General features: G+C 50.4%; 1 protein-coding gene across 1 annotated transcript in view; it reads right to left on the bottom strand.

The window, feature by feature from the left end:
• The window catches only part of LOC142452515 (kinesin-like protein KIF6), a 134,449-nt gene that overhangs the window by 4,220 nt on the left and 106,488 nt on the right, over positions 1 to 23,741 (bottom strand). Inside the window, exons 7-8 of the mRNA XM_075553796.1 lie at positions 12,408 to 12,518; positions 10,362 to 10,468 (exon numbers count right to left, since the gene is read on the bottom strand). Coding sequence (XP_075409911.1) covers positions 10,362 to 10,468; positions 12,408 to 12,518 — 218 coding nt within the window. The remainder of the gene's footprint in view (positions 1 to 10,361; positions 10,469 to 12,407; positions 12,519 to 23,741) is intronic.

Genomic DNA, 23,741 nt, shown 5'->3' with positions numbered 1-23,741 from the left:
GCTGTGCACGAGAGCAGTGGCTTAGCATGGCGTTCAAGGGCCAGGGGAGCAGGGTGTGCGCCACATCCCCCAGGGCCTTGGGCAGGGCTTCTCCCATGCCCTGTCTCCCAGGGTCCCCCTTGGCTCCCCAAATCAGAATGAAGACGCCCAGACCAGGGCTTATCTTCAAGGCCATGGTTTTCACCGACATACCTCCTTCACCCCCTGAGAGCGTCTTTCCTTGCCTTTGCCTTCAGATAGGACATACCTTCCGGTCTGGCTCCTCCTGACCCCCATGTGAGTGCCCACTTCTGTCACCTGCCAGGGCTGGGCATGGAGGAGGGCTCTCTGGATGAGGAACCCAGTGATGTGATAAGACTTTGGGTAAATCATGGGTCAACTTTCCGGATCTCACATCCCTTAGCTCCAAATTTCAGAGCAGATGGAATATCTGGGATAGGCACATTGCACGGCTCCTTGCTTCTCCAAGTGTGCGTCAAGGCCAGCAGCTTGGTAGCTCCTGGGAGCTTGTTAAGAGATGCAGAGTCAGGGCCCCACCTCCTCACTGCCAGACGTACTCATCAGAACCCGTGTTGTCACAACCCCCCCCCCCCCCGGGGGAATCTGTGTGTAAGGTTGATGATGGACAGTTACTTTGCTTGAAATTTGGCTAGTGAAATAAAAACCAGCAGGGGTCGCAGAAGTTTCTCGGGCAGAGGAATAAAGGCAAGATTTAAAAATCATGACAGTGGGCAGAGAGATGGAAGGGTGAGACCCGTCAGCCATCTGGGTGTGGCCTCCGGGGACCTGGCAGTGGGTGGCGGGCGTGGGCATGAGTCGAAGCGGAGATTGGCAATTCTCAGTGACACACTGGAGGCACATGGAGGAAGAGCCTTCAACAGTACCAGGCTGTGAGCCTCTGGTCCTTCAGATCAACTTCTGTCGGGGAGGACCCAGGCAGACCTGACCGTTTCTTTCAACAGAGACGGCCCCTCTTTCTAAGGGGTCCTGGCATGTCCCAGTTGCATTCCAGACAGGAGGCAAGGGCACAGCTTATGAGGGTGGCGTGTTCCAGTCACTCTGGATCTGGTGAAAACCCCTTTAAAATTTCTGATCCCCAAGCCACATCCCAGGACTCTTAAATCTCTGGGGTGGGGCCTATTTGGGTTTGGAGGAGCAAATCCTGGTACATACATGCAATGGAATGTTACACAATTATAAAGGACAATAACGAGTCCATGAGCCATGTCATAACATGGATGGCCAAGCATCTGAGGACAAAGGTGGCATGGTCCTTTTTCATTAGAAGATAAGAATACAGACCAATGTTCATTGGTGGCTATCAGGGGGTGTGGGCTGGGCTCTATAGAGTCCCACTTCATACTCAATGTCATTGAGTTGATTCTGACTCACAGTGACCCTACAGCATAAGGCAGAACTGCCCATGTGGGGTCCTGAGACTGTGACTCTTTTTTTCCCTTTCCATTTTATTGGGAGCTCTTACAGATATAACAATCCACAGTTCAATTAGTTCAATTGCTGCCACCATCATTTTCAAAACATTTTCTTTCTTCTTATACTCTTTCATATGAGCTCCCCTTTGTCTCCACCCTCCACCACCCTATCCCCAGGACCTCTTGTTATATTAAATATCACTATTATTATTGTTATCCCCCCCTACATATGTTCCATCATCCAATGTATCTCTTCACCTGTGATTCTGTTATTCGTTCCCTTCTAGGTGGGTTATATAGTCATCATTGCTATCAGTTTCCCCTTAACCCCCCCCCTCCTCTTTCTGTATCCTCAAGGAATCATTACTCCCATTACTATTTCTGAAGGGTTTATCTATCTTGGATTTCATTACTCCTGTTACTATTTCTGAAGGGTTTATCTATCTTGGATTTCATTACTCCTGTTACTATTTCTGAAGGGTTTATCTATCTTGGATTTCATGCACCAAATGATCTTAATGATACAAATGAACATATGTAGGTCTAACAAGAATTAAGTTAAAAAAACCCCTAAAATCATAATAGTAGGGGGAGGCTATATTAAAGACTAGAGGATAATTAAGTGTTTCAACAGTGGTGTACTATACGCTGGATAAATCATCCCTTCCATATGGCCCTTCTGTGAGGTGGTTTTTAGGTCTCCACTTTGTGCTCCTTCATGTCAATTTGGTTGCTTGTTTTTGAACTTCTGATACCTATTTCCATCGAAATTTCATGACCACACAGGCTAGTGTGCTTCTTCCATATGAACTTTGTTGCTTCCCTGCTAGATGGCTGCTTGTTTAACTTCAAGCCTTTAAGACCCCAGATGCTGTATTTTTCAGTAGCTGGGCACCATCAGCTTTTCTTACCACATTTGCTTATGCACCCATTTTGTCTTCGGCAATCCTGTCAGGGAGGTATCATACATTGCCACATTATTAAAACAAACCGTTCTTGTATTGAGGTCAGATTAAAGTAGAGGCCCAAGTCCATCTGCTTCCTTGCTGTATAGACATATATATATATATATATATATATATATATATATATATATATATATATATATATATATATATGTATACAAATACACCTATCTGTATATATTTATGTATCTATATTATACAATATATATAATTTTTATTTTCTTATTCTTTCCTCTATGAGACTGTGACTCTTTATGGGAGTTGAAAACCTTGTCTTTCTCCTGCAAGTGGGCTCCAGCTGCTGACCTTGTGGTCACCAGTCCAACTTGTAGGCGGTGAGAACAGTGGTACCAGATGCGGATATGGTGAGCACATTGCAAGCAAAGTAAAAGATAGTAGGTGCAGAGCTGTGCATACGTGACAATGATAGAAGAAGCTGTACTTGAACCCACTGCCGTTGGGTTGACTCATAGCGAGTAGTAGGACAGGGTAGAACTGTCCCTGTGGGTTTCGGAGACTGGGAGGGGAAACCCTCGTTTTTCTCCTGCAAAGCTGCTGACCTTACAGCAAGTGACCCATCTCATCACTCCTATGCCACCAGGGTTCCTTTAGAGCAGTGGTTCTCAACCTTCCTCGTGCTGAGACCCTTTAATACAGTTCCTCATGTTGTGGTGAACCCCAACCCTAAATTTAGTTTCATTGATACTTCATAACTGTAGTTTTGCTACTGTTATGAATTGTAATATAAATATCTGATATGCAGAATGTATTTTCATTGTAACAAATTGAATATAACCACAGCTGAATATAAAAAGACTGATCAGCATCCAGATTAAGTTCCCATGGTATGTATATGTATATATATATATATATATATTTGTTGTTGTTGCAGTAGTTGATTTTACAGTACATGATTTTACATTTACCAATAATTATAGTTCATGAAGTGTTGTTGTTTTATCTCTAATACTGCTGTTTTCCACACAGTAGCTGCTTTTAACAGAGTAGCTGCTTTCAACACAGCAGCTGCTTTCCACACAGTAGCTGCTCTTTACACACGTGTGACTGGTCTGTATAAGTACATTATGGTGCCAACCCTTTCACACACACCTGTATTTGTATGGGGTGTATGTGATGGGTGGGAGGATGTCATCACGCCAGGGACTCATAAGTGATCTGCATGTGGGCGGACCTGCCTGGAGACAGATGGAGGAGTGGTGTCTCAGTTCCTAAGATCATTGGAAATATGTGTTTTCTAATGATCTTAGGCAACCCCTGTGAAAGGGTCATTTGACCCCCAATGGGGTCTCTACCTACAGGTTGAGTTCTACTGCTTTAGAGGGATCTATAGGTAAGTGCAACTTGAGATATGTGGTCGTTCTTAGACATACCCACACACCTTTCAACATTGCCTTTTTGGGTTTAAAGACTTGGAACAGTAGTTTCATGGGACAGCTTAGTCAACTGGCATAACATTGTTCACAGAATCCTCCTCTGTGTCCTGGCGAGGTGAGAGGCGCCCGGGGCCTTCGAAGCTTGTGAGCAGCCATCTGAGACACAACTATAGGTCTCGTCTCAGCGGGAGCAAAGGGGTGAGAAGTCAAGCCAAACGTGCGGAGAAGAAACAAGTCCACACAAGTCACAACTTCATTTACCCTGAGACCAGAGGAACTAGAAGGTGCCCGGCTCCCACCGCAGGCAGTTCTCACGGAGGTCCCAACAGCTGTTTCTGGACAGAGCGGAAGCAAATAGGGAGCAGGACTCAAGTTCTTATTTGGAGGAGAAATGGCCAGACAAGCTGGAACGGTAGGAGAACAGAAGAAGACGCCCTAAACTCTCGCCCGGGAAGATAATCCTTGAACTGAGCGGACCCCGGGGTCACACTTCCTTGAAAACAGCAGAGCGGTCCACACAGTAAAGAATGGTGATCATAAGAGCAACACCCGACTTGAAAACTGTCAGAGGAGACCGAAGGGTCAGTGGTGACTCAGAAGCAAAGACGCGAAGAAGAGAAGGGAGACGGGAGAGCACACAGGCCCCGTCACCAAGGCCACCACGGGATTTCTGCGGAAACTGCCAAATGGAAACCTCAGTCGCAGCGGAAACGCCTTCAAATAAAGCATTGTCATTGCAGGCCTGCGTCTCTGAGCCCGGCCCCAGCAGCATTTCTTCCTGCCTGCTGCCACCCTGATCATCTCCCGCAGCTCTTGTCCTGCGGCTCCTGGCCAGGCTGCGGTGCAAGCTGGTTCTGGCTCCATTCCCCTGGCCCTGGCGCAGAGGGAGCGAGCAGCAGATCTGTGGCTGGATCTGGCAGCTGCAGCCTGGTAGCCCTCAGAAGCCCCCTCGCTACACTTTAGGGTGGCCGGAGCAGACCAGGGCATCTCACCCCCAGGTGTGCGCCCAGCTTTGCATGAAGAGGGCGGGGCGGGGACAGGTGGAGGCATGGCACCAGCCAAAGAAAGAGAATCTGGGTCTCAAGGGTCACCCTGGGGGTGGAGGTCGGGTGGGGTTAGTCCTTTCCAGATGGAAATACTTTAAAACTCAGGGACTAAGGAAGAATTAAAAAGGGGAGGGGCAAAAGGGGGGTGTGCAGGGGCTGCTGGAGATGGTAAATTTGACGCCAGGAAGGACTGATGTCCCATAGGGGGAACACAGACCCATCCGAAAGCGCCTCTGGCTGGGATTTAAGCGTCTGAAAACTTCTGTGTGGATCCTAAATCAAGCAGATTTATCCCAGCCCTTGGCAAAATCACCCTCTCTGGGGCCCTGCTCTCGGGCGGATGGGCACAAATTCTCCCTAATGAGCACGCCTGAAGACGCCCACGACAGCGCCGCTAAATCAAGGACAGTGGGAGCCCCTCGGGTGCGCGCGAGCGAGCCTGGGAGAGGGCCTGTTTGCTTTGGATGGTTAGGTGGCTGGGCCCCAGCCTGCGTGTTTGCCGGGGCGGGAGGAGGCCTGCCCGATACCTGGGCTGCTTACACAGCGCTGCCTCCTGGGGCCGTGCCATCTGCTGGGGGCGGAGAGGCTCGGCCTGCTGGCCCTGTGCCCTGACCTGGCCGGAGAAGGGTCTCTGGTCGCCGTGTCCTTGGCTGCCTTTGCGGCCCACGGTCACTAAGAAACCAAGGTTATTTTTCTTCCGCTAGGCGTGCAATGGAACTGACGAACTTCTGTGTGTGGTGATGAATGACTTCCAAGCTGTTGTTTGTCCGGAGAACAAAGCTCTCTTCCCGTATGAGCGTGGGGGCCGGGGTCACTCTCCTCTCACACCAGGCCAAGGGGCCAACGCTGGACACCCTGCTGGACCATCTTGGCAGCTGTCTCCCTTTACAACAGCATGGCCCCGGGGGGGGGGGGGGAGGGAGAGATGCTACGACCCGGGTTATCTGGGCCCTGCCCTTAGCAGTGCGGTCTTTGGCAAGTTACTTAACTTCTGCGGGCCCCAGTTTCTTGTCTTCTAAAGGGGTTCATCCTCTTGGCTCTGTCTGCTTTGAGAGGATTATAGTATTACACAGTTTAGTGAATGCCTCCTACTCAAATCCGTCTTGCAAGGAGAACAGCCAGAATGCTCCTGAGAGGTAAGGAGGGAGAGCCTTGTCTTAGGAGACAACAGTTCCTGGAGAAGGGCATTAGGCTTGGTACAGTAGCGTGCCCACATCAAAAGAGGCACGCCCTCCATGGAATGGATGGCATCATGGAATGGATGACGCCATGGGCCCAAACACCACGGTGACTGTGAAGGTAGCGTGTGACGGGGCAGTGCTCTGCTCTGTTGTGTACAGGGTCACTGAGTCAGCCCTGGCTCGGCGGCAGTCAACACCAGCAGCACGGCCATCCTTCAGCCCAGCTCTCTGGCGATGGTGCCAGCAGGAAGATACCACCGTGGACAGACATGCTGGGTTCATGAGATGGAGCGATGGCAGCTCTGTGATGGGTCCCAAGGCAGGGTGTACATGATGTTCCAATGCTGCTTTCTCGACGGCAGGTTTCTATGAATGGGTGACACCCGGGGGAAGGGAGTCTCCCAGTGTCTAACGGCAACAACCTGTCTACTTAGGACCTAGGGTACTACTGCCTCTCCCTTTCTCAAGGGGGTTTCTCCCGCGGTCTGGTCCTCCACCCCACACCAGCACTGTCTACTGGCGCCTTCCCTTCAGAGTATCAACAAATGGTCATAGTACCTACTTAAAAACACACCACGTCCCCATTTCTCTGACCTCACCGCCTAATGTTTTCAGGGGACAGTGGTCCCTCCTCACGGCTTCTGCTTCTTCCCCTCTCATGCTTTCCCCAACCTTTCCGACAGGGGCCTCTGGCTCTCTTTCTCTGCTGGAAACGGCACTCATTTGGGTGATGTGCAAAATGGCCAGTGGTCCACGATCTGTGTTTGCTGATTTGAGCCCTTAGCCTTTACCGGACTCCACTGGCTGCCGTCTCCCTGGTGCTGGCTCCATCCTCTCTCACCCGCTCGCTCCCTGCCTGCACCTCATCAGGGTCTTTGGGTGAATTTGCCTCCTCTGCTTCTTAGTGCCCGAGAGCTGCAGGGAGCTGTTCTCTGTAGTCAAAATAACTCTATGCTGCTTGAAGCAGACGGTATCCAGTCCCATGGCATGGAATACTACCCACACACAGGGAGTACTTTGAATACTTGAATATTACCTACCTATTTATTTTATAGCCCAGGCCTCTCCCTTGAATCTAGTTTCATATGCCCAGCTGCCTACCTACTCAATACCTCTGCTTGGAAGGCAAAGGGCACCTGAAGTTTCTCACTCAGAACGCTTGGCTATTCCACCCCCTTCCCTCGAGAGTCCCTCTCCTTGACTTTCTCAGCTCAGTGAGATCATATGTGAACTGACAGTCCTGCTTTGAGGGGCCTTAGTCAGCAGGATGGAGTACCCCAATCCAAGGATGGCCTTGGCCATGTGAGAGCACCACCCTGCTCTTTGCTGTTCAGACCGCATGCCTGGGAGCCATGCTTCCTCTCCTCCTTCCAGCACTCCGACTCATATCCACCTCATCTATAAGCCACACCATTCTCATCCCGTGCCTTCACAATCGCCCGAGAATGGCCTACTCTTGGCTCCCCAGCATGAGCGTTCTAAAGCTTCAGTGGGGTGGTTATAATTCCTCAGTTCCCACTACACTTGGAATTAAACCCAAACTCTCCACATTGGCCCATCAGGCTGATGTGATCCGGCGCTGCTCTCTGGACCCCCCTACTCAAGTCACAGTGGCCTCCTTCCCATTCATGGTCAAGCAAAGCTCCCACTCATTCCATTCAGGCCTTGTTATGGGTTGAGTTATGTCCTCCCCCAAAATGCTGTATCAACTTGGCTAGGTTATGATTCTTAGTGTTATGTAACAGCCCTCTATTTGTGATCACATGAAATTATGTTATGGGTTTTAAAGCCCAACCTCTATGATGTTCCTGAGGCAGGATTTGAGGCAGTTACATCAATGAGGCATTTATGCCAACTACAGGATTGGGTTGTGTCTTGAGCCAATCTCCTTTGGGGTGTGTGTGGCAGGGGAGAGATTGCACATGGGAGCAGAAGGCACGAGGACCTCAAAGTAAAGAAGAGCTGGGAACAGAGTGTACCCTTTGGACCTGGAGTTCTTGTGTTGAGAACCTCCCAGACACATGAAGACCCCAAGGAACCCCGGGCCCACAGATGTTGAAACGAGACAAGAGCTGGCAGAAAAAATCTCCTCTAGAGAAATCACCCTGAATTTGGATGTCTAGCTTCCTGAATGGTGCGAGAGTAAATGTGTTTGTAAAAACCCTCCTCTTGTGGTGTCTCTGTTTAGTAGCAATTGATAGCTAAGATAGGTCTCTTCACTTTCTGCTTAGAAGACTTGCTTCTAGGACTTCACGAGGCTGCTCCACTCTCACGATGCAGTCGCCAGTTTGAAGTTCTCTCTCTAACCTACCACAGCCCAGCGCAGCCTTACCGGTTGCTGTGTACGACATAGTGCGCTGCCACGAGGCCACAGCCCATAGGAAGTGATCTCACGTCTTAGCTGGTGTGCTCTTTACCTGTCTCCCCCTCCCACCCAGAATACCAAGTCCTTGAGGACTTGACTCTCGATCTTGCTCCTTGCCGTGCCCGCCACAGAGAAGACACCCACAGCTGTGTGTTCCGACTGATTGAGCATTGCCTACTGCTCATTATCTAGTGTCTAGCATCAGTATTTGGGAGAAAGATGGATGGGGCTGTGGAGCACTGAATCCAATTTCCTCCCTCCCTCCCACCCCGCCCCCATTGGGGAAACTGAGGATGAGAAGGCAGATTAGTGCTCAAGGGCCACAGGAAGTTGATGGCAGAGCCGAGGTGCCTTGGCCCTTCAAAGAGCCCTGCTGATGGTGCGTACCCTGTGATGAGAGAACAGTCAGCAGGCTGGCATTCTGACAAGGGTGAGGATGGCATGATAGAGGCCATCCTTTGGTTGGGGTGCTTCCCTACTGTCCAACCCCTTCGCCCCAATCCACTTGCAGAAAGTTGGCTGCGAAGCCGACGGTCGGCTTCAAACCCTCAAAGTCAGGATTGTCAGTCCTCCCCTGATCCAAGCTCACTTTATACTATTCAGGGGCCCCAGTGAGCAGGGCTTGAGGCACTTGCTTAGGAAGATCAAGGAGGGCAGCTTGTGATGGGTGTAAATGTAACTGTATCCTCAGAGCTGGACCAATAGGTGACATCATGGTCAATGGAGAAAAGATGGAAGGTGTCAAGGCTTTTGTGTTGCTTGGTTCCACAACCAATGCTCCTGGAAGCAGCAGTCGAGTTCAAAAGGCAGATTGCGTCGGGCTAGTCGGCTGCACAAGACATATTTACAGTGTTGCAAAGCACGGATGTTACTTTGAGGACTCAGGTGAGCCTGACCCAAACCGTGGTATTTTCATTCGCCCCATATGCATGTGGAAGTTAGGCATTGACTCAGGAAGACGGGAGAAGAATCGATGTGCTTGAATTATGCTGGTGAAGACCTATGGAAAGTACCATGGACTGCCAAAAAGACAAGGGAATCTGTCTGGGAAGAAGAAGAGCCAGAATGCTCCTTAGGGATGGCGAGCCTTTGTCTTACGTTCTTTGGACAGGTTGTCAGATGGAGCAGGCCCTGGAGAAGGACATCATGCTTGGCGGAGTAGAGGGACGGTGTGAAATGAGCAGGCCCTCTCTGAGATGGATTGACCTAGTGGCCGCAGCAATGGGCTCAAGCAAAGGAACAATTGTAAGACTGGCACAGGCCCTGGCAGCGCTTCGTTCTCTTGTGCGTGGGGTCGCTGTGGGTCAGAACCGACTTGATGGCACCTAACAACAACAACAACAACAACAACAACAACAACAACCTGCCCCTCTGTCTTGTGAAAGCACCGCTAAGCCTGTTGAATTCTTGGGAAGAGGCTAAATGGGAAAGCGGGGCTGGGGGAAGGGCTGGGTTGAGACACAAGGCAGGAGATGCCAAGGCCTATCCAGGAGATGCCAAGGCCTATCCAGGAGCTGGGCGAGCTGAGGGGAAGGCTGGGAAGAAGCCTCTTGGTTTCTTCCTGTTGTCGGACACCCACACACATTTCCTCCGGCACTTAGGACGTCCTCACTTAGGACGGCCTCCGGCCTGAGCTTCAAGTGGTGTCTACATCCACAGCTTGCTGGCAAGACCAGCACTCGCACCCCAGGGGGAGATTTAACGCATGACCAAACTGCCACCCCCCACACTTCCGGTCTGGAGACGGCTGGGCCACGGAGAACAAAGAGAAGACAAGGATCTGCCGGACCCCCTTGGCCCTGTCATGACGGCTCCCATGCTGTACCCCCTGGAGTGACGTGGCTGGAAGCCAGGCTTGGGGCTCTGGGCACACGCAGGAAGTTTATTTGCTCGGACGTCACCCCCAACAACCAAGAGCAGCCCCCCCAGCCCCTGGTATGAGAGGGCAGAGCAGGGCCCCCGAGGGAGGTGACTTACATTTCTTCTGCAGGAGGTTCTGTCTGGCCTTGATGAAGGCCAGTATGTCTGAGTCGGTCTGGCTGTCCCCGGTGAGCGGGATGGATGACGTCGGCCTCTCGGAGACCCTGGGGGTGACCACAGGACACAGTTAGTGCACCTCATGTTTAGACTCGGGGTGCCTCCCCTGGAAACGGTGCAGGTGGGTGGCGCCGCTCGCTCCTCCATCTCCCACCTTCTGCCCTGCAGCCTGAGCCAGCCCTGGCTTACAGTACAAACGGAGTCATGTCCAGGGCTGCTCATCACGTGCTCCCGTGGAATTCTCACTCCATCCTATGGCCTGCCAGGCGCTGTATGGACTGACCCTTGACCTTGTCGCCTGCTAGCGCTCTCTCCCTTTGCCCTGCCCCCAAGAGTCACGTGCTCTGGAGGGAGGATCATTGTGGTCACTCAGTTGCCTCTGAGCCTCAGCTTTTCCGGTTTCCTCTCCCTGTCCTCCTGTCCTCCTGGGCCCGCACGTGGCCTGTGTGCATTCTCTCACGGACTTTTCTGTCCCCTCACCACCACCCCATCTGCCTGCCGGGCCCCCAAGCATTTTGCCTGCGGCCTGTCTCCCGTGGCTCCCAGTTTAGACATCACGCCCTTTAGGGAATCTCCCTAGTAAGGCTCCATCTCCAACCCTAGCTTAGGTCTTTGGCCTTGAGAGAGAGATACCTATTCTCCATGCTCTCTGTAAAAGCAGAACCTGACCTCCTCCCTGGGAGAGGGATGGCAGAGAAGGGGGGGAAGGGAGACACCGGATAGAGCAAGATATGACAAAATAACGAGGTATAAATTACAAAGGGCACATGAGGGAGGGGGGAGCGGGGAGGGAGGGAAAAAAAAAAAGAGGACCTGATGCAAAGGGCTTAAGTGGAGAGCAAATGCTTTGAGAATGATTGGGGCAGGGAATGTATGGATGTGCTTTATGCAATTGATGTATGTATATGTATGGATTGTGATAAGAGTTGTATGAGTCCCTAATAAAATGTAAAAAAAGAAAAGGGAAGAAAAAAGAAAGAAAGAAAAGAAAATGATTAGGGCAAAGAATGTACAGATGTGCTTTATACAACTGATGTATGTATATGTATGGACGGTGATAAGAGTTATATGAGCCCCTAATAAAACGTTTAAAAAAAAAAAAAAAAGAACCAGCAGGCTTAGTGAGGCAAGTCACCACACAAGCTTTAAAAACTACATTTCCCAGCTTCCTTGGCAGCTGCACGTGCCCAGGTGACCAGGCTCTGGCCAATGAGATTTGTAAGCAGAAGTGTTGGGTGGCGTCCTTTTGAGAAATCCCTTTAGATGGTGCCCTTCTTCCACTTGTTTCTCCATCTAATCGCCCCCTTCAATAAGAGTTCCTTTCAGGGCACCTTCCGACCTTCTCCAGCCTGCATCCTCATACCCACCACTCAACATCCGGGACAGAGGCCCCTTCCTCGGGAGGCTGTGCGGATTGTATGTTTTTACGACCACAGTAACTGCTAGTTTCTGGACACATTCCAGCCGCAAGGCATCAAGAAGAACAAAGGCCAGAGGGCAGGGCCCGACCTGGGCCATTTAATCCATCTGATGGGCTGGGGGTGGGGGGGGGTAAGTAGAAGCATTCCCCCTTGGGCAGCCTTTCAGGGAAGAGTAGCGTCTTCCAGGTGAGAAAGGGCAGGTAGGGTTTCTTGTTCGAGGGCATGGGCCATACCAAGGACCAGGGCTGTCAATGAGCATGGCATTGAGGAGGGGTCGTATTACCTTTTTTCTTTTAAAATTAATAGCTTTATTGAACATATTAGTATATAAAAGTTGTCCCATGGAGTTGATAAGAGTCAGAAGCGACATGATGGCAGTGGGTTTTTTTGAAGCCTCACAGTCAGGCTCCCCCCAAAGCCCTACTCTGGGAGACAGGGGTGCCCAGCACACCAAGGCCAGCTCTGCTACTCTGTCCTTGCAGTCACTGGATCAGGGGTTCCCCAGGTTGTAGGGGGACACACTGGGGGCAGAGTCCCGGGCGGAAGGAGGGGAGGAGCCACAGACCGGTCTTCCAGAGAGGCGCTGGGGCTGGGGCTGGGGCTGGGCCCTCTTCTCTCCCGGCTGAGCAGTGCTGGGCAAAGCGGCGAGGGCAGGATTTTCCTGGTATTCCCGTCACTGCAGAAAAAACAAACCGGTGAGAAGTGAGGGAAGAGGCTTCTGGAGGCAAAGCTCAGGGGTTACATTCAGAAGTGACAGATCCTCCGTCTTGAGTGGCTCATATACTAGTTTTTGGAACCTTGCCTACATGGGAGAAAGATGAGGTTTTCCACTCACATCAAGGGTTCCAGTCTTGGAAACCCCCAGGGGCAGTTCTACCCTGTCCTAGGGGGTCGCCCCGAGCGGGCATCGACCCGATGGCAGTGAGTGTGGCTTTGCATAGACGGGATGTACAGGCAGAATAGCCCGCCAGCCTAGCGAGAGCGCTCTACAAACACCATGCCAGTCTGTCTCTCCACAGCTAAGCAGGGCGGGCCATGTCCCCATTTTACAGAGGAGCAAACTGGGGCTTAGGGGGGGAGGACATTCTGAAAGGCCAGTCATTCTTTAGCTCTGAGTCTGTGAGGCATCTCAGGCTTCATGCCCCACACTGGTGTTTTGCGGAAGGCTGAACTTGGACCTCACCCAGGATGGCCGGGTGACCAGCTCCTTCAACGAGGGGTCAGCCACGACTCACACAGGTACAGATTCGTCTGGTGAACGAGGCTCGCTGGTGCAGACAGTGGAGCCCAGCAGTGCCACCTGGGAGGCTCAGGGGCCAGCAGTCAATGCCAGCCCAGGGTGCCAGTGCTGTCTGCATATGTATCTCTAGTGTTCTAGGCCCGAGTCCTGGCTGTAAGGACTCCATGGAGGGATTTCTCTCTTACGGGGATGATCCGGCCTTGTTGGTGCTGGAAGAGGCCTAAGCAGCCACAGAGCTGCCCTTTAGAGATGGGATGCTCAGGGTGGCTGAGAGGTGGGCTAGGGTGAGGTCCTACCCAGCTATTGCTTGTCTCACCATGAGGACAGGCCTGCTCAGCCTCAGCCTCTGACCCTCTCCTGCCTTCAAGAGGTGGCAGGGCCTCTCACCTGGGGCTGATGCCCAAGGATCAGGGTTTGGACAAACAGAAAGAAAATTGGAATCCTACTGCCCTTCCCTCTCCCCCATCCCATTGCCTCTTCGTTTAGAGACTCCTGGATGCTCTTATGAGGGGGAAAGGGACTGTGTGTGTGTGTGTGTGTGTGTAAAGGGACTGGGAAAGGGACTGGGTCCGTTTGTGTGTGTGTGTGTGTGTGTGTATAAAGGGACTGGGTCTGTGTGTGTGTGTGTGTGTGTGTGTATAAAGCGACTGGGACCGTGTGTGTGTAAAGGGATTGGGTCCGTGTGTGTGTGTATAAAGGGACTGGGTCCATGTGTGTGTGTGTGTGTGTGTGTGTGTGTGTGTGTGTGTGTATAAAGGGACTGGGTCCGTGTGTGTGTATAAAGGGACTGGGTCTCTCTGTGTGTGTGTGTGTATAAAGTGACTGGGACCGTGTGTGTGTAAAGGGACTGGGTCCGTGTGTGTGTGTGTGTGTGTGTGTGTATAAAGGAACTGGGTCCGTGTGTGTGTGTGTGTATAAAGGGACTGGGTCCGTGTGTGTGTGTGTGTGTGTATAAAGGGACTGGGTCCGTGTGTGTGTGTGTGGGGGGGGTTGTTGTAGGGCCAGAGTTGCCCACAGGCAGCAGGCGTTGTATGGGTTTTCTTTGAAGATTCCCCTGCCCCCCACGAAAGCCCAATCTTCTTGGAGTGCATTCTGTCTCACAGGGACCCTACTAGACGGGAGTCAACTTGAACTACCCCACAGGGCTGACAAGCTCTGCAGAGTGAACTTGGCCTAGTATTACCCGTCTTCTTCCAGAGACTGGGACTCATGCCGAGTGGATTGAATGCCAACAGAAAGCACGGAGCATCTGAGGAAGTACGTCACCCCCCTCTTCTCTTGTTCCTGCTATTAATCATGGTGCTTGCCCTAGATGACCCCAAGGAACAGGGCAGCCTTGTTGACAACTCAACTGCAGGGACCTCTGCCCCAAGGACCTGCAAGGGTCAGCTGGCTGACGGTGACAACATTCCTCAAAAGGAGTAAGGGAGGCCGGAGCACTTGGAGCCCCCAAAGGGGTCCTCTTAGCGGCCCTTACCCAACAGCCCCATCCCCGAGTGCCTTTCCCCGAGTGGCCAAGCGCACACTGGAGGGTTTGTCTCTCCCGGGAAGTTGAACACAGGGATGGGCCAGCAGGGCTGCCTGGCGGGGCTCACTCTGCATGGCCCATGGGCCTACTTTTGGCTTCCTCTTTCCACACAGGCCTGTTTCCCAGGAGGGTCTGGGTGGTGGAGTGCAGCAAGGTTTCAGGGAGCCATCCCAAGAGAAGAGCCAGGATGGGTAAGGTGCTGGCACTGGGCCCCGGATGCAGGGGACTTGCAGGCCCTGGGACTCTTTCAGAGTGACGAGCCAGAACACCTGGGGAACAACCCCGGGGGTTGTGGTTACAGGGGGGGGGGGTGTCCTGCTGGTGGGCTTGCAGCCAGTGCCCCCTGTTCTTTCCCTGAGGGAAGCAAATCAACTGCCAGTCTTTTGTCCATTTGGAGGCATTAAGGAGCTAGTTTACTGGAGGCAGGACACACTTACTCCCTGCAAGACATTTCTGTTGACAGGACACATGGAGCTATGCTAGAACTCTGGAGTCGGAGGAGCCATGTGGAGCCGGAGCCTCTGCCAGAGCCCAGATGCTTCCACCGCCACTGGATCCACAAGACTTTCCACCCACCGGCCTGAGATCTTCTTGCATTCAGCATGATTGCATGTGTTTCATGAGTCTGAGGAGGGTTTTATAGATTGGTATCGGACATATGGGCTAATAGTGGACTTAGGGACTTGATCTGGCACTGGGTTGAGATGTTTTCTCCATATTCAACTGCCCTTGTATATAAAGCTCTTTCTTATACAGGCATGAGTGCCTTTGAATGTATTTCTCTAGTCAACACAGACTAACACAGATGCTCTCCTCTGGGGATTGCTCAGGATTAGCCTTAGGCTAAAGACTTTGAGAAGAACACGGAGGTACATTGTCATTCTCATCACACCATATCAAGGGTGTACCTCCTGCTTGGCCTTCTTTAAAAAAAATACAGCTGTTTCTCATTTCCAATGGGAGGGCTCAGCTCCCTTCCACCCCAGCCACAGGCTCACTTGGGGTGGTCTGCCCTTGGGCATGACAGGGCTGCATCTCAGTGATGGAGCGTGGTGGAAGGCCCACACCCTTGGCGCTGCCATCCGGGTTTGCAGAGTGAGAAGACAGTAGAAACATGGATGGTGTGAGGAGGGACCTGCGTGCAGAAGGGCCTGCACAGGGATGCTGAGCTCCTGATGAAGGGAACCTGCCCCGGGGCATTTTCATGGGGACTTAGGGGAGGTTGTCCACATCTCTCTCCTGTCCTTGCTAGGACAAAAAACGGCCTCTTACTCCAGGTAATCCATATCCTGGCAGGTTGGCTGCTGCTTGCTCCATGGCCATGACTGCCTGCTTCCTCTGTCCCCTCTGTCTCCCACACCGCTCCTCTGCCCACCACCAGGCCCGTTTTCCTATAGAAACATGCGATTTGCAGGCACGAGGCTTGTACTTTGAGGTCCCTTGCCATCACGGTACTAGGTCCACCGGCTGCCAGAGCAGTGGGGGCGGTCATGCAGCCAGGTGTGCTCAGACAAGCTTGGAGGTCACTGGCCTGAACATGGACAACCAAAGAAACCGTGAGGGTGATTGGTCCTCCCTGATCATGCAGCCGACAAGGAGATATTCAGAGCAGCAGACGTGGGTTGGAGAGAGGGGCAGGGCGCCTTTTCTGGCCTCCCACACTGTTGGCGGAGTTCCTCCCTTCCTTTTCTGGTAAAAGTAGTCATGACGCAGCATCTGCCAATTCCCCAGTGTTTGCGTGCATTAGTGTTTACTGACAGTGCAACCACGACCACTACCCTTTTCTGAAATCATCTCAGCACCAGAAACAAGCTCGATGCTTCCTAAGCAACCTCGCTCCCCTTTCCCTCCTTCCCGCCGCCGCTGTGCTGGTCAGGCCGGTGAATCGGTTCTGAGTCACACACCAGAGCACGGAAGCTTGTGAAGTCCTGCACCAGCCTCACGGTGATTCTGCTTGAGTCCGTGGCTGCGGTTACTATGCCAACCCATCTTGAGGGGTTTCCTTTCCTTCGATTTCTATTTCACCCAAGCACTGTGTCGTCCTCCAGGGACTGGTCCCCCACTGAGCACAGGTTCCAGCTGTGTGAGACCCAGTTTCACCCTCTGCTTCTCAGGCCCCTTCTGGTTGTACTTCCTTCAAGACCTGTGTTCCTTCTCCAGGTGTAGTCAATGTTCTTTAACAACACGGTGTTTCAGAGGCTCCCGCCCCTGCTCAGTCTTTCTTACTCGTTGTTCAGCCTGCAAATGCTTAACAAGGTATTTGAAAAAATCCTGGCTTGGGTCAGGTGCACCTCAGTCCTCAAAGTCATAACGTAAAAAGAAAAATACTTTAAAGAAGTCGTTTGTAACATTCCAGATGGCATTTAATGTCTTTTTAAAAAAGATCAACGAATCATTTAGCTATTTAATTTCTTGACTGCCGCATCCGTGAGCCTTGATGGTGGAGCCAAGTGCAATGGAATCCTGTCCCTTGGATCTGTTCTCTGTTTATCCTGAGGTTACTGATCGGTCCAGTTGTGAGGAGTTTGCTTTTCTTTATAGGACAGCTTCACATCTTCTCTGCTGCAACAAGCAAGGCTGTAGCATCGGCATCTGTCAGGTTGTTGATGAGCCTTCCCTCAATCCCAGCGTCCCGTTCTTCTTCAGACGGTCTAACTTCTGGGCTGGTCTGATTGAGTAAGTATGGCGAAAGGATACAAGCCTCTCCCACATCATTCTGAATTTAAAACTGTACAGTATGCCCTTGTTCTGGTCAAACGACCGTCCCTTGCTCCCTGTACAGGCTCTGCAGGAGCACAATGGAGTGTTGAGGTTGTTAATTTATTGTGCCAACCTGGCTGATAAACACATGTGGGATTAATTGAAGGGTGGAGGGATAAATAGTTCAGTGAGCCTCGCTTTTCTAGTTCTCGGATCTCTTGCTTTCTGATGGTTGGACCAGGGTGCAACTTCCTTAGCCAGTTCCCTGCTTCAGCTGGTAAGGCTCACTTCCTGCAAGACATTATCAAGAAGCTGCATGGACCTACCCCAATGCAGCCCTGGGTGCTGGAGCAGCCGTGTGGAGACCCCTGCCAATGCTGAGATGCTTACACGTTCACTGATTTGACTTTCTTCCTGCAGCTGTGTCATTGTGTGTATTTTGTGAGATGGAGGAGGACTTTGTGGATTGGTGTTGGACATATGAGTTAATGTTGGACTTGTGGGCTTGGGAAGCACTGGGTTGGGATATTTTCTTGATGTGCACTTACCCTTTAAATAAAACTCTCTCTTATACATAAGTTTCTGTGGATTTGTTCCTCCAAAGTACCTAGACTTACACAAGTGTTCTGGAATTCCCTCTTTTGCAATGTTATATATATATGTATATATATACACATACATTCCCTCTTGTGCAATGTTATATATACATGGCCCACACAGTCAAATGCCTTTGTATAGTTACTGAAACCCATGCAGACATCTTTCTGGTATTCTCTTTCAGCCAAGATCCACTTAACCTCAGCATGGCTAGCCCTCTTTTGAAACTGGCTTGGATCTCGGGCAGCTTCCTCTCAATGTGACACTGAGGCTCTTGCTAGATATTTCCCACAGTTTGTGGAATGTGCACAAATATGGATCTCTTCCAATTGTTTGGCCAGGTAGCTGCCTTCCAAAGTTCGGAGCATAGAGTGCTTCCAGGGTTGCACCAGCTTGTGGGAACCTTTCAGCTGGTACTCCGCCAGTTCCGAGGGCCTTGGTTTTTGCTGATGCCTTTGTGTAGGTTGGACGTCTTTCTTAGATGCCATCAGTTCTTGATCATACACGACCTCCTGGAATAAATGGAACCTCGACCACTTCTTTTTAGAACAGTGTGTATGTATTCTTTCCATGGCCTTTTTATGCTTCCAGCATCATTCAACATTTTGCCCAGAGAATCCTTCAATATTACAACCCGAGGCTTGAATTTTCCCCCGTTCTTCCAGCTGGCGAAATGCAGAATGCGTTCTTCCCTTTGGGTTTTCTAACTCCAGGTCTCTGCACATTTCAGTGTACATTTTACCTGGGTTTCTTGACTGCTTTTTGGAGCTTTCTGTGCGGGGCTCTAACGTCATAATGTCTCCCCTTTGCTTTAGCTACTTTAAGTTCAAGAGAAAGTTCCAGGGTCGCTTTGGACATCCATTTTGACCTTTCCTTTTATTTTAAAAATGACTTTTTACTTTTGTCATGTACGATGTTCTTGATGTCATTCCAGAGCTCATCTGGTCTTTGGGATTAGTGTTTAGCGCATCCCATCCATTCTAGAGATGGTCTCTCAATCCAGATGGGATAGACGTAAGGTCACCGTTTGCCTCTCATGGATTTGCGTTTTCTTCAACTTCAATCTGAACTTGCATGTGAGCAGTTGATGGTCCCTTCCGCAGTTAGCCCTGGGCCTTGTTTGGCTGATGGTATTTAGCATCTCCATCATCTCTCTTTAAAAGTATATTTTTATTGTGATGGAGGTGAAGGTATTGCAGCGCAGACCATCAGTTTTACAGGCAATCGCGCACATACACCTTTCCTTTAGACTCTGTACTAACTATCCCTTGGCACATCTCCTGTGCTTCCTATTTCCATCCCTCCTTCTTCCTTAGTCCTATGTCCTGGGGGCAGACGCTGCCCTTTTAATCCTAAGTGAGTGATTATTCTTACATAGGGGCAAGGTCCTCAATTCAAACCACTAGCTGCTCCTCGAGAGAAAGACGAGACTCTATTCCCATGAAGCATTTCGGTCTTGGAAATCCACGCGGGCACGTCTATTCTGTCCTATAGGGCCACTAGGGGTCACCATTGACTCGATAGCAGTGAGTTTTCTTTTCTTTAAAAAAATTTTTTTAATTGAATAAATCTTTTTATTGGGGCTCATACAACTCTTATAACAATCCATACATACATCAATTGAGCAAAGCACCCTTATACAATCGTTGCTCTCGTCATTCTCAAAATTTGCTTTCCACTTGGGTTCCTGGGATCAGCTCGGTTTCCTTTTTTCCCCTCCCCCTCCCTCACCGCTCCCCCCTCCCCCTGCTCCCTTAATAGTTTATAAATAAATATTTTATCTTCTCTTATACTGCCCGGCATCTCCCCTCACCCACCTTCCCATTGCCATCTAGGTTACACATAGATCCCCAAGATCGGTTCCCCCTTTCTACACCCCCTTCCCTCCTGGTGTCACCACTCCCACCGATGGTCCTGAGGGGTTCGTCTGTCCTAGATTCCCTGTGTTTCCAGATCCCTACTGCACCGCTGTACATCCTCTGGTCTAACCAGGTCCGCAAGGTCAGTTCTGGAATGAAGGATAACTAAGGGTCATAGTTGGGGTGGGAGTGGGGGGGGGGTTCCTACCAGTCTCTTTCTGACCAATAAACCTGCTCTTTTTTTTCCCTCTATGATTTTGCATCCTGCTTCGTATTTCTCTCCCTCTCTATCCAGGGCTTTCTAGCGTAATCTTTGTCAGAGCAGTTGGTAGGGGGAGCAGGGCATCATCTAGTTCTCCTGGTAACAGGGTTGTGGGGACCAGTATTTGTGGGGTCAAGTCCAGTGGACTAATTATTTTCACAAGCCTTTCAATTTTCATCACTTGTCTTTCCTCTGCGTGTGGGGAGACCAAGAGTTGAACCTTAGGTAGCTGCTCAGAGTGTTTAAGATCCCCGCCCCCCCTCCCCCACCAGCATTCACTAAAGTAGGCTGTGGAACATTATCTTTGTGAACTACATTGACCTTGGTGTCCTCACAGACTAGCATCTTCAGCCCCTGGGCCCGGGAACTCATTCCCTCACGGCGCTTCATTATGTCTGAGAAATTGCCCTAACTTTGCCTCCTGGGTGCTCCATCACAGGTAAACTCGCAGCACTGGGAAGTACACATTTTCAAATATTCTCTGTCAAACCCACACATATTCATGGGTCTGCTGTCTCTCCCATACCTGTTCTATCCAAGCATCTACTCCTAGATCACTACTGTTCCAGGATGGTGATGTCTTAGACTGTGTTCTCTAGAAACACAAAGCCAGGGAAGCTTGTATACGTTGATGCAGAGAAAGAAATTTATACCAAGACGATGCGTCACACAGGTGTCGTTCTGGGCAAGTCAAGTTGTGACAGGTTCCAAGTTTGTGGGTCAGAGGTTAGGCTGAAGGCTTCTCTTGGCTCACGTAGCTGCAGAGGTGGATGAACTCCAGACCAACAGCGAGGGGACAGGTAGATGACTATAGGGGAAGAGGAACCCAAGAGCAGCAGGTCAGGCTTGTGGCTGCAAAGATAAGTGAAGCCAAGGCCGGCAGATCAGATGGCTCTTCACAGAAGCCTCCCAGGATTAGCAGGCAAGATGGCAGGCTGTTGGTACAAGTCCAAAGAACCGGAGGCCCATGATCCAGATACAAGATTCAGATCCAGCAGAAAGCACCCACAGGGCTGTGGGAGGCAGGCCACAGCCCTGATGCAATGCACTGACCTGTGAAAGGGTGTTGCACCCCACTCTAATACCATCCCTTTATGGAGGCTTACAACTAATGGGCTGTGATTACATTGTGGTCGGCCAGGCCACAGGTGATGGCGATACCATTGAGAATCCTGGCCCAGTCGAGTTGGCACAAAACCGTAGCTATTGCAGTGTTTGACTCTGTTGACTTTAACTCTTACAAACCATCCAGATTTTCTGGGCTTCCCTAATTTTTGTGTGTGGGGCACACCTTCCTCTCATCGTATATTGCCTCTCCCTCCATCTACATTAACACTCGTCTTCCCTCTAGCCTGCGGCTGCCCCTCCCACCTCTGGTGACCAAAGTCTGGAAAGCCTTTCTTGATATCAAGGTGGTCTCATGCAATAGTGGGTCTTTTGTGATTGACTAAGTTCACTTCGCGCAATGCCCACCAGTTCATCCACGCGACGAAGCATTTCGCAGATGTAACGCTTTTAAAAACAATTTTACTGGCATATAATTCAGTAGTTTCATCACGGTTCTTCAATGCTGCCTGCGCAACCTGGTGGCACAGTGGTTGAGCAGTGGGCTGTGACCCACAGGTTCACACTTCGAAACCACCTGGTGCTCCTCGGGAGAAGACGGGCTTTCTGCTCCCGCCAAGAGTCACAGTTGCAGAAACCCCGAGGCAGTTAGTTCTCCCTTGTCCTAGAGCAGGGGTTTTCCACCTTCCTCAGGCCGCGACCCTTCCATACAGTCCCTCATGGGGTGGTGACCCCCAACCATAACATTATTTTGTTGCTACTTCATCACCGTCATCTCGCTACTGCTATGAATCGTCGTGTAAATATCTGATAGGCAGGATGTATTTTCATTGTTACAAATTGAACATCATTAAAGCATAGTGATGAATCACAAAAACAACATGTAATTATATATTGTGAAATATTTATTTCTAATGACGAATCAATGAAATGTTGTCTTGAAGCATGGTGCAGCATGGGTAACAGTCTTCACACCGGGTATTCGTAGGTGGGCATCTCTGCATGTGGGTGGACCCACCTGGAGATGGATTGAGGAGCGGTGTCTCGGTTCCTAAGACCATTGGAAATATGTGTTTTCCGATGGTCTTAGGCAACCCCTGTGAAAGGGTCGTTTGACCCCCAAAGGGGTCGCAACCCACAGGTTGAGAACCGCTATTTTAGAGGGTCAGGATTGACTGGTTGTCAGTGAGTTACGCACCGAAGTTTATGTACGCTCCCTTCCAGGCGTGAGCATTTCGGCGAGTCCTTCAGCGAACACGGGTGTGCACGTGTCGATTCAGGTTGTGGCTCTTGTTTCTCTAGAACTTGTACCAAGGAGAGAAATTTCTAGGTCATGTGGGGATTCTATTGCCATATTTTTGAGGAAAGCCATACGCAGGGCTGTGCACCGTGGCTGCATCACTGTTTCGTCCCCCAGCAGGGTGTGAGGACTTCAGTCTCACGGCAGCCCAGGCAGCATTTGTGGTTTGCGGCTTTATTAACTTTGCTCTTAATGTGGGGGTGAAGTGATGTATCACTGTTGGTTTGACTTGTGTCTACTTCTGTAAAGAGCCGTCTCCCTTTGGTGTAAGGTATGAAAATAATAATAATTTATAAATTATCAAGGGCACATGAGGGCGGGGGAGGGAGGGGAACATGAGGAGCTGATACCAAGGGCTCGAGTAGAAAGAACGTGTTTTGAAAAGGGTGATGGCAACGAATGTACAAATGTGTTTGGTGTAATAGATGTACAGATGTAATAAGAGCTGTAAGAACCCCCAGTAAAACGATTAAAACCCACACCCTAACCAAAAAAGCAGTCCATTGTTAAAAAGCGAGGTCTCCTAGCTGCAGCCCTATGCTCACTTCTCCAGAGTCGACGGCTTTCATTCTCACAGTTCGCTCCTTGATCCGTTGTGCTTTCCCCCCAAGTTTATTTTGGCTCATGGTGACTTCAAGGGAAGAGGAGAAATGTGCCAGAGGGCTTTCTAGGATGTAATATCACACACACACACACACACACACACACACACACACACACACACGTGTTTTATTGTGATCTTGGTAAAGTTTACAGAGAAAATTGGTCTTCCATTCAACAATACATACACACTTTGTGACACTGATTGCAACCCCCACAAGTCAACAGCGCTCTTTCCATTCCCTGCTTGTGCTTGGCAGTTCATCGCTCTCTGCTCTCCCTCCTGCCCTCAGCTTGATCTCTGGGCAAACGCTGCCTCTTTGACCCCATGGTTGATGACTTTAAGGAGGCGGGCTTTCTCTGGTGTTACTGTACGCCTTCTGGACCTGCCTAGTGTTTGGCTGAACGCTGAACCCTAAGAGTGAGTTCAGTTCTAGGCCTGAAGGGGGTCTCCAGGGTCATAGGCTCAGGAGTTCCATCTGAAACTATCAGATCAGTTTGAATTGTGTTTTATTTCTTTGATATGGTGTGCGTTTGAGGTTTTTTTAATGTGGAAATTCCATCTTCCTAAAACCATTTATTAAAGAGTATTTCCTTCCCCAATTTAATGGGCTTTGCACCCTTGTTGAGTGTCAGCTGACTATCGATGTACAGTGTATTTCTGGATTCTCACTTTTTCCCCATTGGTCTCTATGTCTATCATTATACTGGTACCAACCAGTTTTGATCCACATAGCCTTATAGTAAG

Source organism: Tenrec ecaudatus, chromosome 7 (assembly GCF_050624435.1).
Source record: "Tenrec ecaudatus isolate mTenEca1 chromosome 7, mTenEca1.hap1, whole genome shotgun sequence".
NCBI classification, from domain to species: Eukaryota; Metazoa; Chordata; class Mammalia; order Afrosoricida; family Tenrecidae; genus Tenrec; species Tenrec ecaudatus.
Note: the sequence above shows the minus strand (reverse complement) of the source record. Positions and strands in the feature narration are given on the sequence as shown.